At 40.1% G+C, this 16,917-nt stretch overlaps 2 protein-coding genes across 2 annotated transcripts; one reads left to right on the forward strand and one right to left on the reverse strand.

Moving 5' to 3' along the window:
- Positions 1–3,405: 3,405 nt before the first annotated feature.
- Positions 3,406–13,378, forward strand: LOC145483392 (uncharacterized). The gene is made up of 4 exons (XM_081461897.1): positions 3,406–5,644; positions 6,097–6,303; positions 11,813–11,920; positions 12,567–13,378. The coding sequence occupies exons 1-4, from the start codon at positions 5,606–5,608 to the stop codon at positions 12,726–12,728; spliced, it is 516 nt and encodes a 171-aa protein (XP_081318023.1). The 5' UTR covers positions 3,406–5,605; the 3' UTR covers positions 12,729–13,378.
- Positions 13,379–14,319: 941 nt separating this feature from the next.
- Positions 14,320–15,824, reverse strand: LOC145485398 (trace amine-associated receptor 13c-like). The gene has a single exon (XM_081464064.1). It carries the CDS (start codon positions 15,759–15,761, stop codon positions 14,784–14,786), a length of 978 nt encoding a protein of 325 aa, XP_081320190.1. The 5' UTR covers positions 15,762–15,824; the 3' UTR covers positions 14,320–14,783.
- Positions 15,825–16,917: the final 1,093 nt, after the last annotated feature.

Raw genomic sequence — 16,917 nt, forward strand, 5'->3', positions numbered from 1 at the left:
AGCCAATGAAGAAACCAGCTTCAATATCATCAATAGCTGTGCGAATCTTTAATCATAATAATAATAATAATAATAATAATATAATAATAATAATAATAATAATAATAATAATAATATTTATTACAGGAAGCTCTCTCACCTACCGGTGATATACCGAGGGATCCTGTTCTAAATATATCATTAATCACATAAGTAAAGGAATAAAATATGTTCTAAAACTAAAATAATGCAGAAAGAAAAAGAAATTACACGACTGAGAATGATTCCAAAAATTTACCTTTAAAATCGGATATAGAACAAGAGTTTCTTAAATCTCTATATAAATTTTTCCCATCTTTGAAGGCATGGTAACAAGTTCTTTGCTTTCCCCGATTTCGTTTTACAGATGGAAGTCTAAGATCGTCTTTGTTGCGCGTACTGTACCGCGCTGTTTCTTCGCAGGTCTGTACTGTGGGAAGTTATTCCATTAACGCATTTCTAAACATAGAGGCAACGATGAAAGAGCGTCCGTTTTTCTAAGCTTAACCAGCCGCGTTGACTAAGTGCCTCCGTTGCGGAAGAATACAAAGGTAAGTTTAGCAGCCTTATTTTGTAGCAACTGTAGGTTGTTCATTAGAGCAGCATTATCCTTGCCGCCTCATACCATGTCAGGGTAGTCTGAAATGGGAAGGACGAGGCTTTTGTAGCAAAGAAGGCGTGCACTAAATGGTAGTAGTGCTTATTATTAATTCTGCGCAGAAGACCTAATCTTTGGTTCAGCTTAGATTTTACATGTTCAACATGTTTAGACCATGTAAAATTAGAGGACGGTATAACTCCTAGATATTTATATCAGCATAAAAATAGTTATTTGTTATCAGGAAACGCCATTTCTCAAGAAATGACTGCGATAATCCGAGTAATTCCTGGCAAGATGACGCAGAAACGAGAAAAAAGAAGTCCAACTAACATATTGACCGACGAGATAATAATTTTAAAATAGGCACCACCCATAGTTCAGAAGGTTTAACAGGATTGGCTGAGAAAACAATAGAACTATCTCTTAAAACAATTAGGGGGGCATGAAACAGGGAGCGAATGGAATTACAGATTCTGAAGAGGGTGCGTCTTCTGATAATTAAAGCCAAAAATAATATTCAGTGCGATTGCACTATGAATGTGAGAGGAGGTGGAGAATTTAAAAGTGCTGAAATTTGAATTTTAAGAGAGTTAATTATATCTAAACAAGCTATTTAATAAATTCAGTTTAGTTATTTCCCACTAGCCAATATTCAACCGAGAACAGAATTAAAGTGGTCTCCTTCCTGCCTCTTGGAATTCCGATAATGACAGAAAAAACCGTAGTACCATTCGAGAACGAAGCCGAGGAAGAGGCACTTAGAGCTAATCTTTAAGGTGCGAATCGTTAAGGTCGGTTATAATGCACTGAAAAGCTATGAAAACTGCTTTCTCATATTGAATTCCATCCACTATCAGTTCAAACGTGTCCGAAAAGGACACGTTTGAACACGTTTGAACTCCTCGTTTGCTCGCATTAAACCAGCTTCCCTTATCAAATGTACGAGACGCGTAGGGGGCGATCCGTTCAACCAAAATTTCCGGAAATTTCGGTCTAAAACTGAATGGATCGGTTCGGCCCAACCGGAAAAATTTCGAAAAAATCGGCCCACCTTTCTCGGTGGACCACCTTTCTCGGTTAGACCGGTCCGATCGAAATGGACCGATCCATTTGACCATTCCGACCCATTCTCAATCCCAGTACCTCGCTGTTCGGTATTTTCCATGTTCAACATGGAGGAAAACACTCTAATGCGAGCAACAGTGATGCGAGCAACATCCTCCAATTTAAATGGGCCCGAAACTCGTTTTGCGAGTGGAATGGAACGAGATCGTCCCGACCCGTCGTGATCCATTGGACCCCAAGAAATTTTCGAACCCCAGCCCGGAAATTTTAGTTGAATGGATCGCGCCCATAGACTCTTTTTCTGACAAAATGATCCAATTTAAAATTTTCCTGCTCTAACTCGCTTCCTGGTTTCCTGACAATATTCACATGAGAATATAAAGAAAACTATTTCCTCTGTCTTCCTTCTAGTTTTAATTTAAGACCAACATATTTTCTATGTTTTTCCTCGAAAATATGTGCTCATCCATACACATACGGTCCTCATTGAACCTAACGTACCTTCCGAAAATCAGATCTTTGGATATTTTTCAGTTTCTTAAGTTAAGCTTGTCAAAGTTATCTTCAGACAGTTTGCGGACGAGCATGAATGCACGGAGTTTCTGAGCGCTAAACCATAGCCGACGTCGACAGTAATACTAAAATATTTGACTGATATTTGACTGATTCATCGGCTTGATTCCGCCTTTCAGTGTAATGTCAGTAGATGGTTTCAAAAGCTTTTTCTTAGTTACGTTCAACGCTTTTTTTGATTCCCTGTCAAGTAGTTGGTTTCAAAACGTTGTCTCACTCGTATGTACATCCTTTTCCGTAACTACCAAGAAAACAGGGAGGTTATTCGTGTAACTTCATACCAGTGAGTATACCTGTACACTTTTCACTTATACTTGCCTACGATCGGTAATGTAAACAAGAAAAATGCAGTTTACAGACATGAGAATCTAATATTAGATTTTAATTCATTGCGAAGCCAAAGTGTTAAATATTACAGAAAGTGGAGCATTTTTAAGCCGTTAAACTTAAGAGAAGAATCGCTCACATATGTATAAATTTAGCGATTTAAAAATGTCGCTGTTGTCTAACATTCAACTCTTGGCGGCGCCCTCTTAAAATAATCAAATTGTCTGCATCCTTACAGCTGGCAAAGGTCAATAGAGATATTTATAATATAATTTATCAGCGACCGTGAACTGGGAGTGGAAGCAGAGAGTTTCCGAGTATGATCAAAGTTCTTTTTCTTGGCAACGGTATTCTGACCAGTGTAATCTAAAATCTTATCGTAGAGCGTCCGAAAGCGGTCAGTTGTTTCAACAATTCAAAGATTGGAAAAACAGCTCCAAGTTTATACAAACTGAACGGAAATCGGACTCATGTTGTTTTTCACACAGTAAAATGTAAGATTCATGGGAAATGCAATATCTTTTTCCCAGCAGAACGTTTAAATGCCTGCGTTGGTTCACTTCCCGGTATATGTACTTGATGCTGACTTCCGTTCAAGTGCCGGAAAATTGCTGAGAGTTAAGGTTTATTGAAGTTTCTCTCCGAGACTAACCAATGACGTCTGAATTTGAGTGTTACCGGAACCTTAACAATATAATGAGCCAGATATATCGAGAATCTTAAATTATTTGAGCATCACAACGTGGATAATAATAGTAATAATAATATAAAAATAATATAAAATTGTATAAAGGACAGTAAATCTTTCAAATGATTGACAGGTTCTGTTGGTTTTGCCAGAAAAAAGTGGAGAAGAAAAATCAAATCTGAAATTTTTATTATAAGTAACTGAGGAGTGACATATTTCCAAGGTCATTTAGGTCGCGTTCCTTTGGGGTAATCTGGATCAGGATTAGTGATCCAAGATCACTCGGATTACGGGGCATCAAAGGAGCTGATGAATCCATGACCAGAGTGGATTCATCAGTTCCTTTGATGCACCATGATCCGAGTGATCTTGGATCACTGATCCTGATCCAGATCACCCCAAAGGAACGCACCCTTATAAACACGCAGCCCTCTCACCGGCCCAAAAGTTGATGTTTCGTGGGTTTAAGTGTTGAAGTAGACTTTCACAAAGTCCTTTGCGGTTTGAATTAGTTCAATAGTTTTAGACCTTCGCGTCCTTTACCGGCACAGTCGTACCAGGTTGAGAGTTAAGGATACTATCTTCGTTTAAAGCGTGGCTTTCGCAGCTCGACTCGTGGGTACGCTTAGGGTTGCAAGTGTTTTTGGGTATCCATGAAAATTTGGTTGACATGTTTTTTTTTTCTCCAGGATTTGAGATTAGTGATTGAATGACGTTGCACAGATTAGAACATTTCGCTTCAAAGATCTTATCTGCCCCGCAGTTTATCTCTGGTTGTTTTCCCTTATGAGTTAGCTAGTTAACTATGGTATTTGCCCCGTTCAATTACTACTTTGAGTAATGAATTGCCTTATTACATAACTGAGACAGGTTAAAAGACCAATACTTGCAATTAGCCAATCACCGTGCTCAATTGCCCGTGCAATATTTTCACAATAATAGACCAGTTAAGGTTTGAAGGGTTTGGCTTCAATCATTAGTCGTGTGATAAATTTGTTATCTATCAACCAAGCTTGTTCGGAGAACCACCAACCTGGCGCCCTACCTGTCCTGGGTCAACTCCTGTACTCTGAGATCGATCCGTTCTGTCAAGAACTCTCCCAGTACAGCCCTAGAGGTTAATTATACAACACCTTTTATTATCTTGCTGACCTGGTCCAAAACGAAAAGACCCATTCTGTTTGGTTCTCTGAGCGATACGATCTTTGTAATATGGACCGATAAACCAAAGATGGGCCGTTAAAAATGAAGTAGACCGATTTTGTTTTTCTTTTATAAAACACTGTACAAAATAAAACCCGTTTTTCTTGCTGGTCTACAATTCTAGTTCATAGTTTTAGAAAAAAATGTTTTTTTTCACACACTTGTATGCGCTCGATATTGTCGCACTGGTGCATTTTACGACAATAATGAATGTCAGTTCTCATTTACTTTACCACAAAGTGCTTTATAAAATACTACACTGAACTAGCCTCTCAGGTTCGTGTCGTGACTGGACAATATGGGAACGATATTCCTCTGTTCATGTTTATTTGAAGATTTAATAGTTGACAAATATTGGTAAACGTCATACAATTCACTGCCTCGGTCAATATACGCTAATTCTCTATTTAGTGGTAAAAGTTCTCACCAGATTTCTCGCTCAGACCTACTGTCTCAGATCCGTCAACTGGGTGCGGAATAATGAACTCTCATTGTAAGGAATAAACCTTGCAGATCTGGCTCCAGCTGTTCGGAGGCTGGATAACGCTATCCACCGGATAAATCGCTATCAAGTGAATACGTGTTAACAAAACAAACCACGCTATCCACTGGATGGTGATTTATCCTTTGGATAGGGTTATCCACCTTTCGAACAACCAGGGCCTGATGGGGTGCACGTGAATGGACGATAGAAGACTGGGAGCGAGAATGACAGGAAGTGTAAAAAGTGTCAACAAAACGTAAAGCTGGTACCAGTCATGTAATCACAATGTTCGTTACACTTTCTTGTGGATGTCACTGGTTGTCCTTTGTTTCATCCTAAAAGAGCTGCAGAACTTTCTAGTTCTTTGTTTGGAAGCTGAGGATTCAAAAGTTCCCTCGAGTTTTGCGTGGGACGCTCTGCGTTGAAAAAGAAAACCGCGATTAGATCATCTTGCAATCTCGTAACCCCACAGTGGAGCAATTATTTAGCGATAAACGGACCAATCAAAGTACAGTTGACCTTATCAAGGACACTTAGCACATTTCGCGGTGCTTTGATGGGACAACATTGTCGAGTAAGTGGACAAGTTAGCTGTGGGCCTCCGTCTTCTCCCTTAGCGGGGGCCTAGCGAAGGACAGAGGCCCGTATGGAAGCCAGGGTCCCCGTTGCACCAGGTTTTGACGAGGTATGGAACTGAATTCTCTTTGCAGTTATCGAGAATAGTAGGGTTAATCCAATGGTACAGAGAACACACAATGTCTTTTGACGTTAAGGGGTTATTCTTGGTTTATGATTAGGTCATATTGTAAATGTCGTGCTAACGAACGACGGAATCGTTGGATTTCCTCGTCGAAAGCCATGTTTGTTAAACCGTCTCAGAGAATTTCATCGGCGAGATTTCTAGGAGATGTAGCCTGGGTTTTTTAATGGGGGAGGCACTAATTACACGGTTGAGTTCGCAAAGTGTTCGTTGTTTGACAGAACGTTGTAGAGGAGCTAGTCACCAGGTACCAGAAAAGATCTTTTCATTATTAATGAAGATCTTTCCTCAATGAAGATTAGGACATGCACACGAAAAAACGCTGATTACAGCGTTTTGCACGGTTGTGGCTTTTGATATCTTCCTTCATATTTCAGAATTGCACGTCTATGACGCATGAGTTCTCTCAAGTACCAAAGGAATTCGGCCCTGGGTTGGTGGACTGTCATCCGCAGAGCAATTTCAACTTGTTTGAGATGCAGATCAAGCCGGAGTTAAGATGTGCTATTGAGGACGGTGGAGAGGATGTCGACATGGAATACATGATGGAAATGTCCTTTGAATGCGATAATGGAAACGATGCGGTTTGTGTTTACTTTAGAGTACTCTTTGTTGGTTATTCTCTCTAAGATTTGTTTACTCGCTCTTTGTTTACCTGTAAATCTCACAACTTTTATTTGATTTCCATTTGAATCATGAGCTCGCTTTAGACACGATCGTTCTTTTATGAGCACTATATAAGAAATTTCGAAGAACTTTTTGGAGGCAATGCTGTCCAAGGTTTTTCGGAGTTATAGCTGATTATTCGCCAAGAGTGTGACCAAGGGTGATCACTTTCTAAGTTCTCGTTTCGTCATCCATACGCTTTCAAGCAGACTGGTAGCAAGACTATGAAAACACATCAGTCATGAGAGACGGCCATCTGTGAATTCTTTTCAACAAAGCGCACACAGTATCATCTGAAAGCTTCTAAATTAAATATGACTGTTTACGACCCTGACATTCATGGTCTCGGGGTAACAAAACTCACTGTCTCTCTTGGGGCCAGTCATTAAGTGCTTTCGGCTTCGTCTTGGCGTTTCCAAGCGAGGGAGACTAGGACATGGTTAATGCGAAAATGGAAACTGGGTTTCCAGCAGGTTTGGCCCAAACTCCCTTGAAATTTTTCCAAAAGTAGAATCATGGTAGACAGATCATAACGAATTAAGAAATTGCTTTCCGTCATTCACTTAAGCAATATTTCTAGTGCATTGTGTTTTTCTCGGTGTGATCGTGTGTGACAGAGTAGTTCTGAGGGACTTTAGGCATTCAGCCTGAGCCGTAATCTTCTTCACAGTCAAGTGCAAATTTTCAGATAAACATTTTGAGCCTCATGGCGCATGTTATCCTCCCTGAGGTAATTACTGGTTAGTAGAGAGGTACTCATTGAGACTGTAGTCACCAATTCTGTAAAAACTAGGAACTCTATACGCTGGGGCCCCTCCTCGCGATCCCCGTTTTTTTATATCTCCTTCAAGGCTGTTGCCTCAGTAGAACCTCTCCTTCGAATTCCGGACAACTCCATAATAAAGACACTTCTTTATCAGCAACGGACAGCTCATTTGGTCTCAGAGAAACCAGAATTCATATAATTTCTTCCCAGCTCCATAATCATGATGGACACTTTCATGATACTGACACTAAGCTCCGTCCCTTTGCTGTTCGTGAAGAAAGGTTAATTAACCCTTTGACGCCCAAGTAGCCATATACGGCCACTTAATGGTCGTGCTCTTTGTACCACTTGTGACATCATCAATTTAAATATCACCTGATATTATTGATAAGCAGATGGTAGGCTAGGCCTTTCCGCACAATGGTCAGGCTTAGATATCGACGACATTCCGATGTCGCAAATCGAAAGACAACGTTATCAGTTTTGGTGCAAAAACGGTGGTAAAATGGTCCACTACGCTTATCATCGATCAAGGTCCATTTCTAGGCTTCGCCCGTAATTAACATCCAACTTTTCACGGCAGCCAGAAAGAACATACAACGCAAAAGGTAGCCAGTGTAAAAGGGCCGAGAAAAACAGAAAGGAAAGGGGCAACGAACAAAATTGAGAACGGTTAATGGCAAAAAAAAAAGTCCAAATTTTGGCTTATGCGCATGCCCGGAATTGAAATTTTGCTCAATTTTGTGCCTAATCCTCGAAAAATCTCTCCTTTTAGTAAAAAAAGCTTTCTTAGCAAAACGTAGGCTTATTTAGCGTCATGGCAGCTATAAACCTGACTAAACGGTTAAAACGGTATTTTTTGGCGAAAGTTTGGTATTCAAAGGGTTAATTGGACAGTATATTGACCCGCTTCTTCAACAATGTCTGTACATCTGAGACGATGACGCCAACTGATTCTCATACTCTCTACAGAGGTTAGAACCAGGAAGATGACATGCTTGCCGCAGAGAACATCATTTTAAATCCTCAGTGCCAACCATCCATTCTGTGACGCCGGCAACAAGGCTGCTTTGCAGCAGTCATTTAGTAGACAACAAAACTGAACAGTCGCGCTAACAACCAAAGAAAGACAATGTTCTTAAATTAGTTTTTGCACTCGAAAGATGGCTTCGATCAGAAAAATTCTCTGGCAAACCTGTTCTAGCTAGCCTGTGAACAGGCTCCGTCAGGAAGGAAAGGATCAGTGAGAAGGAACTGGTTGGAAGGGAATGGCCGCGAGTAGAGCCTAACTCTCCCTTACTCGGACGATTTCATTCACATCGTTATACTACTGCAGGATTCAAACAACTCGCAATATTTATGTAAAATCCAGCCTCCTTATTAACGTAAAGGTAAAGTCTGCATACAAGCAAAGTGGTTTGCCAGGGCCAGGGCTCGAACCCTGATCGTTTGATTCATAGACGAGCGCAATAACCACGAGGCCACTGCGTTTCTTTCTTAGAAACATCAAAAAGACAGAACTGAGCAGTCCGTATTAGAGAGGTGTTGTTATTTTAGAGGTAGAAATTATGTGAATTTTGATATTTCTGGGTACAAAAGATCTGTCCGTTGTAGAGAGTTGTCCGTAAGAAGAGATTAGACAGTACCAATAGTCGAGGCTAAAATAATCTACTAAATGGCTCAAGTAACCTCCCTGAATAAATAGCACTGCTTAAGCGATCTGTGTACATAATAATTCTTAAAAGGATTCTGAAAACAGATCTTCAAGGTGTTCAAAGAAGAAGAACAACAAAATATTATACCGCCTTCTGCGATCTTCTTCAATGAAATGTCTCTGCAAGACCTGCAAGAATGAAAGAATCCAAACATGCATCTTAATGAAGACGCTGTTATTCTTGCAGAGCCATTTCAGCTGAAGAAGACCGTCGAGTGCGCGGTCGAAAATGTAGTTGTTGTTCTGTTTTGAACATTTTCTAGATCTGTTTTGAATGTTTTTAAGAATTGTTTCCCTGTTTTAAGTAAACATCTTCTTTGCCCGCCATTTGGTGATTTTACTAATAAAATATTGACCGAATTAAATTATCTTTACCTATAAACAATGTTTCAGGTGCCCGCGGCAATGGATATTTTTTTCTTCACGTTAATCTTTTCAATCTAATTCAGAAATAACTACAGGCAAATCCTTGTCCGTAGTCAATTCAATTTCCATTCACTTGGATTAAAATTAATTGTCTTTTTCTTGTCGAAGAAAGATTTTCATGAACTCACAAACTCTGAACGTAACAAGCAGAAATTGTCACTTAATGTGTAAAAAAAGGGAGGGTACCATAGCTGTAAAGGAAAAGAAGTCGATGGTGGCGACACGACTTAGATAACAAGTCTTTACCAGGTTACAGATGAAGAATATACACGGCAAAGTTCCACCAAGTTCCGCTCGACTATCCATTTGTTTCTCGATTTAAAGTTTCATGGATTGTATGGTATGGCTTTTGACTCGATCTGCATATTATTCTGTTTATAATCATTGAAAGTTTGATACGACAACTTTTCTTCTACAGTTTCTTGTTCGTCATCATGTGAGGCTCGAATATTATAGGTATCATCGAAAGAAAGCAGATGTGAAAGGCAAAATCCTCGGTTAACAACTATAATTTTTTTTTTACATGGTCACAACTCTGTCGTCAACGACATGTCTTCATGGACTCTGGACAAACCCGTTACTGCCCAAGTTATTTTATTCTGCTATAGTCTGCGTTGTATTATTTCACATTACCTGCATGTGTTATCCTAATCCTAAGATTAAGCAGAAATGTTGTAGGAAAGCTAGGACTGCTTTGGCCAATTTGGTGTGGACTGGGAGGCTGTAAATTACCAGATCCAATGCACTTTCATATTTATTATTATTATGACCCAGTACAGTTAAGCAAAATCAGTCATTAGTGTCATGAAAAGAACATTCTGACCTTTCCAACACTCATGTAAGTAAAGGAAAATAAACCTTGAACGCTTTAACAGGCAGATAACAGCTTAATAGTGGACTATAAATAATTAATCAGATGCAAGATTGTTTTTATTTGTAGCCCTAAGGGAAACAAGTTTTTGTTTGACACCTAAGATAATTCCACTACAAAAAAAAAAAAAAAAAAAGTCAAATTTCTTAGTCCTAACAAACCTAGCCATATCAAGCACGTTAAGGCTCGGCTCAAACTTCAATTTGTCCATCCCTCTGTCATCCCGTAAACAAAAGTATTTTTTCTGTGTCAATTGCATTGTTACTTGCAAGGCATTTTATTTTCATTACACCGTGGAATGTTTGGACGACGTTACGAAAGTAGTGGGAAATAATTAATAATCAGGTTATTAAGCGCTCGATTTTTGCGGGAATGTTAATAGCACTTTGTATCAGATATAGGCCCCTCTTTTGTTAAAGTGCAACTAACCCTCCGAATTATATTTCGCCTACATATGTCTCGTTGCCTTTCTGATCACCATGGCGAAAAAATGGTCTTTGTAGCTAGTTTCGTTAATTTTCTTTTCGCAAAATTGACCTTTTCCACGGCTACAATGTTCCCCGATCGAAGCGAAGCCAAGGAGAACACCGAGGCTCAAGGGGAACAAAACTCACTGTTTCCCGAGGGGTCATTCATTAAATGTTTTGTTGTACCTCGCAACTAGAAAGTAAAATAAACTGCAAGAAAAAATTATTTGCTTGACGCCGACTACTGTAGGAAAGAACTGTTTTTCACGGCGAGCCTCTTCGCTGAGCGGGCACTATCGTCTGATAGTCGCCCGTGGGCGTTCTATCACCGGAGATATTACCACATCATCCGTTTTGGCCAAGGACAACAAAGGACATTTTAGTGGTGAACTAAGAAAGTGAATAGACAGCAGTGGGATTGCAGATTGGCGGATTTCCACCAGAGATGATATTATTATTTCAGTTTTCCTCAATTTGGAAAGCCGCGTGTTCGTCATCTGTGATCAATCATCATTAAAGCCCCGTCCGCTATAGGCCAGAGATTTGAAAACGGAGGTTTCACTCTGAAAACGCATCAAATGTTATCCGTCCACACTACCCCGGAGGAATTTGAGAATGCAACAATCAACGGTCATTTTGTGGTTGAGGAAACCTCGGTCAGGGATATTACATGATTATCGTGACGCTGCCGTTTTCGAAAAGCTCCTAGCTTTTTCAAAACGTTTCCCGTCATCACGAAAACGAGAAGCCAGCGTCTTCAAATTAATCCGGTTTGAAGAGTGTTTTCGAAAAGCTCCATTTTCAAAGTGTTTTCTGCCTATACGAAAACGAAAAGCCGGCGATATCAAATTTCTCCGGTTTGGAGAACGTTTTTCGAAAAGATCCGTTTTCGTGACGGATTATGGTGGACGGACGGAAATTAGATAAAGCTGAAATTCCTCCGGCGCAGTGTGACAAGGACTGAAGAGACGGATGCTCTGTAACATGGAATATATTTGTTTTTGTATAATAAAGAAACAAACAAAATGTTAATGACGTCATCTATGCGTCTGTCCTCAAATTGTTCATAAATAAGAACCAATCAAAATGCGAGAATAGCTCGACATGTGATATCAATACTAGTTGTGCCTCCATTATGGTCAATAAACAGTTTGTCGACTTCTGAACGGCTTATTTTTGTCAGGTGACTGCCGATGAACAAGAAAGAAGAAGAATACGAAGGGAGAGGAACAAAGTGGCCGCCTCTAAATGTCGCAAGAAGAGAAAGGAGCACGTGAAAACACTAGTCGAGGTAATCATTCGGTTTGCAGTGTTGACTCTTACCAGTGAGCAGAGAAATCCGCAAATCTTGGCATGAGAAAGGTTCGCAGGACACATTGCAATGAAAAAGCTCATTGTATGTGGACATGTGTTGCCTAGATCACGGTTCAGCGGTGTACATGCCTTTGTCATGCTCCCCTGTTCCTTGTCTCTGGTCAGCACTTTAAGGGAGCCCCTCCCCTTTCACATCGGTCGGAAGAGACGCAAAATAAATGCAATAGCCTCGGCAAGTGAATATGAGTTGTTGACAAAGCTTGTTCGGTCAATATGGCTGGATATTGGCCAAAAAAGAACGAGGCCAATATCCAGCCATATTGACCGAGCAAGCTTAGTCAATAACGGATTTATATATAGCTTTCGCGGAGAATTTTCTTGCGGGACACAGCAGGTAATCCCAAGCGGGCAAGGTAGTGACATCCTGCCCGCTCGGGTAGCCGATCACGGCGCAGAATTTGGTTGATCTTGTCCGCTCACGGAACTAGTCATATCACAAGTTGTACTATTAGGTGGCCCCTTACTCGTCTTGGTGGTAAGGCATCTTATTCAGTATAGACTTTACCAAGAATTGTCACAGACGAATTATCACAGAATCGAACAAACCATTTATTTTCATGTAGGCATCCGAAGAGCTGGAACATCAAAACAACGACCTTCAAGGTCAGATCAGCAAGCTGCAGGCAGAAATAAAGCAACTGGAATTCATGTTGGATTCCCACAGCTGTGCCAAATATTCCCACGGACAACAGGATGATAACGAGCTTGGATTAAACGTTAATTAGTGATGGGGACAAGTGAGAGAGAAAAAAATCACCTGGAGCAATGCTCCATCATTATGATTTAAGATGAAGAGCTATAAATACCACGCGTGTGCGAGCGTGGAACGGGTGCCACACCGTGACAAGAAGAAATCCCGCGTGCTCTCACCTGAAGCGCGTAGGTGACAAGCGTGATATCGCGTTATTCTTCATCATTTGTGCTAACGTAAGGGAGGCGCTTTTTGAATGATGTAAGTTTTTGTTTGCTGTATAAGAGGCTTGCTGGTTTACGACAAATTTGGTAAAACAAAATCCTACAAAATAAGGAGTAATCATCCAACGAAACTTCGGAAAGTTTATTATGGATTAAAAGTCTTTTTGAAAATTAAACCTCGGAGGATGAATGTTTTACTGAGTCAAGTGTGGTTGCGTTGCTGGTAAAACGAACGTTTTTGTTTGTGAATGAAAAATATGATAAGTTAATTTCAAAAGTTGCGTATTAATTAATTGATAAAAGAAGCTGCAGTCTGCTTGCATTGAAGATAAACTCATAGCGCTGTTTAGGCTTGCCACTTGTATAGATGATTCGAAAATTAAAGTGATTAAAAATTGAGAAAGTAAAAGCTTAAATGTGTCTTAACTATTAAAGCTCCCCTAAATACTGCTAGATCCCCTAGGTTGATTAACTTCTGTCTTCTCCCTGCAATAATTTCAATATCAGTTAAGGACGGTGCCTACTAAATACAAAGCCGTCCTTTCGCCAGATTAGGACCATGTGGAAAAATTAGACCTTTTGCAAGAGCTATTGGAAGCCGCAGAGAAAACTAGGGATAGCCACGCATTTTTCGGAGATAATTAGCATGGAATCTCCCTCGAACAAAAATGCTGACGTCAGAAGTAATTAATTAATTATTTTTTAATTAGTATTTTGACTTTAATGAGCCTCCTCCCCCAATTGTAAAAGCGACATTCTAAATGATTACTTGCGCGAACTATTCAAACTCAATTTTCATTGGTTATTGATACTCTGGGGAAAATGCAAATGACAGTACAAAATAATTTGCATATGTACCAACACATCACTCTACTCGAAGCGAAGAAAGGGAAGAGTTGGCAACCTACCCTCTCACCCAACTAGTAAGTCAGTCTGGATCGTGTATGCTTCTATTTTTTGCCTGGTCTTGGGCTTGTCCCAGACCAGAGAGATTACCCATACCTTATTACCATGTCATGAATAGCAATACCCAGGGTGGAATATTACACTGTGTAGTCTACTTTCATCTGAATGTTAAAGTGGACAAAGACATCCACGTAACGCGCGTGGTAACCCAATCCGCGGGAGAACTGAGTACCATCCCTTGAAATAAACACGAGGGGTATTTCCATAGAAATAAAATCTATATCATTAACGACCTATATGGGATTCTCATCCTCTCTTGTTTGGAATAAACAAGAGAAAGGTTTTAGGGACTGTAGAAACCCCCTACTGTTAATAAAAGTATATTGAATTTTATTAAGTTATGTTTCTCTGCGATTTGTTATGCCAAAAAAAAAAAAAAAGAAACTATTGCCCCGCTCCGTCCCTAACAAACCCTGCCCCCTTTAATAATCGCCACCCCCTTTGAGTCACCAAACAACAACAACAACAACAAAAGAAAGAGCAACATCAATCATTATTTGTGGTCATTCTTGCCTACGATTTATAATTGAATACATAGTTGCAATACGTAAAATGGAATAACCATAGTGGCTAGTGGATCCAGGCAGCCAGTTGATTAAGCTGTAGGTGTTTTGATCAAATCTGAGTATGGATCTGGTGCTATGGAGATTAATTTTCCGTCGTCTACCAGGTTTTATATGGGTTATGTGCAGGGTGAAAAATAGACACTATGGTAAGGCGTACTTATATTCGAACGACAATTACCCCTAAAGCCGATAAAAACGTTTATACTGTCCAACTGTCACTTCATAGAGATCGAGAACGAACTTAATTTTTACAGTTTGATCATGGCGGATCGATTTATGGAAACGTGCAATTTTAATAAATGTTTTACTTCCTTGATGTTACAGATTACAAGCTTAACAAATCACATTTTGTGGATTGATGGTTTGCGAAAACATTGCCATAATATAGTCCCTCATCTCTTTCTGTCTACAGCAGTAGATCAAAGGGTTTAACAGAGAGTTCAACATGGCGAACGTACGAAACCATGGCAGGAACACGTCGTATAATCCACCATACCCCTTCTTTGGCCTGAAGAGCAGAGCCATTGCCATGGGTAGAAAGCTGAACAGTACTGCGCTGACGATGTACACGGTGGTCTTGAAGGCTTTGTAATCTCTGACATGTCTGTCTATTTCACCTTGAGGTAGCTGTTGGGTCTTGATCAATTTTTGGTGGCGACGAATTTCACCGAACAAAATTGCGTAAGAAAATACTATAAATAGAATACAGCTCATCAAAATAAATGCTACTAAACTGGCAAAGTATTCTGGCAGGCCATTAACAACGTTGCCAAGAATTTCAATCAGAGTGGACAAGACCCACGTTGCTATCACCACCAGCCGAATGTTCCTTACGGTGACAACCGTAGGATACCGCATGGTGTATTTGATGGCAATGAGTCTTTCGCCGGTTACCAGTGATAAATGGAGCACCGACACAAGCGACTGATATCCAAGTAGATCGTTGTGGATTCCGCGAAGCAGGCAGTTGTTTGGGGTACCGCTGACTTGAAACACCTTCCAGACAACGAGAGATGGCTGCACAGCGACACCGCAAAACAAATCTGTTCCAGCTAGGCAGGCCAACAGGATATTAGTGTTACTCTGAAGCCTTGGTCTTCTTTTCACTGCTACTATCACCAGCACATTCAGTGTTGTTGTACAGACGCATGCGATGCTGTTGATGATTATGACGAAGATAAAGCTCACTTCGGTCAGAACTGTTGACTCGCCATTGGCGATACCGTTATGATATCGATCTGGGCACGTGCTTTGAGAGTCGATTGAACCACTAGGAAAGTCGTTTGTATCGTTTTGTGTGAAGTTAGCCATGGCTGTCGAATGACTTGTTTGGAAATCAGATTCTGGATACTGATCCAGACAACCTGATGAGCAGCAAAGCCAGTTTTAAACTAAAAAGTGTTACCAAACGCTATATATGCCAGATACTGTGTACCACCTTATGCAAATCGTAATCGGGCGAGCAAAGTTTTTGAAATTATGATCTTAAACATAGCCTTTAATTTGCAGGTGGTAAAGGTTTTTCATCGAGAATTTAATAAGATCTAATGAAGCTTAACAAGGTTCCGCTATAAAAGAGGGCTACTTAATTTGCCGACTTTAATCATGTTCGTTCTTTTGAAATTTATATGAATTGCGTATCCATTGTTTTTCTACTCACGAAAATCATGAAACCGCACGAAGCGTTTTGCTGTTTTTAACTGAAGCTCTCTTTTCAAAACTTGCTGGAGACTCTTAATAAAACCGCTTACATTACATGCTGCCTATTGACGATATTTCGCAGATGGCGCTTTCCTGTATATCAATATTAAACTTTTGGTGAGGTTGCAACGTGATCAAACACAAAGACCTAAGAATAATATGTTTTTTGCGGCTGAATTTTCCCCCTAAAAGTATAAATACATGTATTTCTGCAATTGAAAGTTTTAATATTTTGGCGGCTTCGACATCGCCGCGCGAATTTGTGCATTTTAATCGTAAATCACGGTATAGCTTTCGCCTTTGTCTTGTGCAGAGTTAACGCCCCGTCCACACTACGCCAAAGAAATTTAAAAACGCAACAATCACGTACTGGTAAGTTTCGATTTGTGTTTGAGGAAAACTCGGTGAGGGAATCACATCATCGTGATGTCTTCGTTTTCGAAATGTTTTTCGTCCTCACCAAAACGTAAAACCGTTTTCAAATTCCTCCGGTTTGAAGAGCGTGTTTGGAAAAGCTAAGCCTAACCAGAGAAAGAAAGTGTGTGATATGTGTGATAGTTTCGTTTGTAATAACAATTTATCGGCTGCCCCGGACAGCTGGTTGAATTGTCCGCCCGTTAAAATCTTTCCGAGTATGTGAGGATATAGGAAAATATTCAAAAATTTCATGTTTGTTCCTTCCGACCTTCAGGACTTTTTGAATAATCAGAAACCAATTCCTGACGGGTTTGATCAAAGTAAATGGAGCTTACGCAAATACTTCCTT

The sequence above is a fragment of the Orbicella franksi genome, chromosome 4 (assembly GCF_964199315.1).
Source record: "Orbicella franksi chromosome 4, jaOrbFran1.1, whole genome shotgun sequence".
Taxonomy (NCBI): Eukaryota; Metazoa; Cnidaria; class Anthozoa; order Scleractinia; family Merulinidae; genus Orbicella; species Orbicella franksi.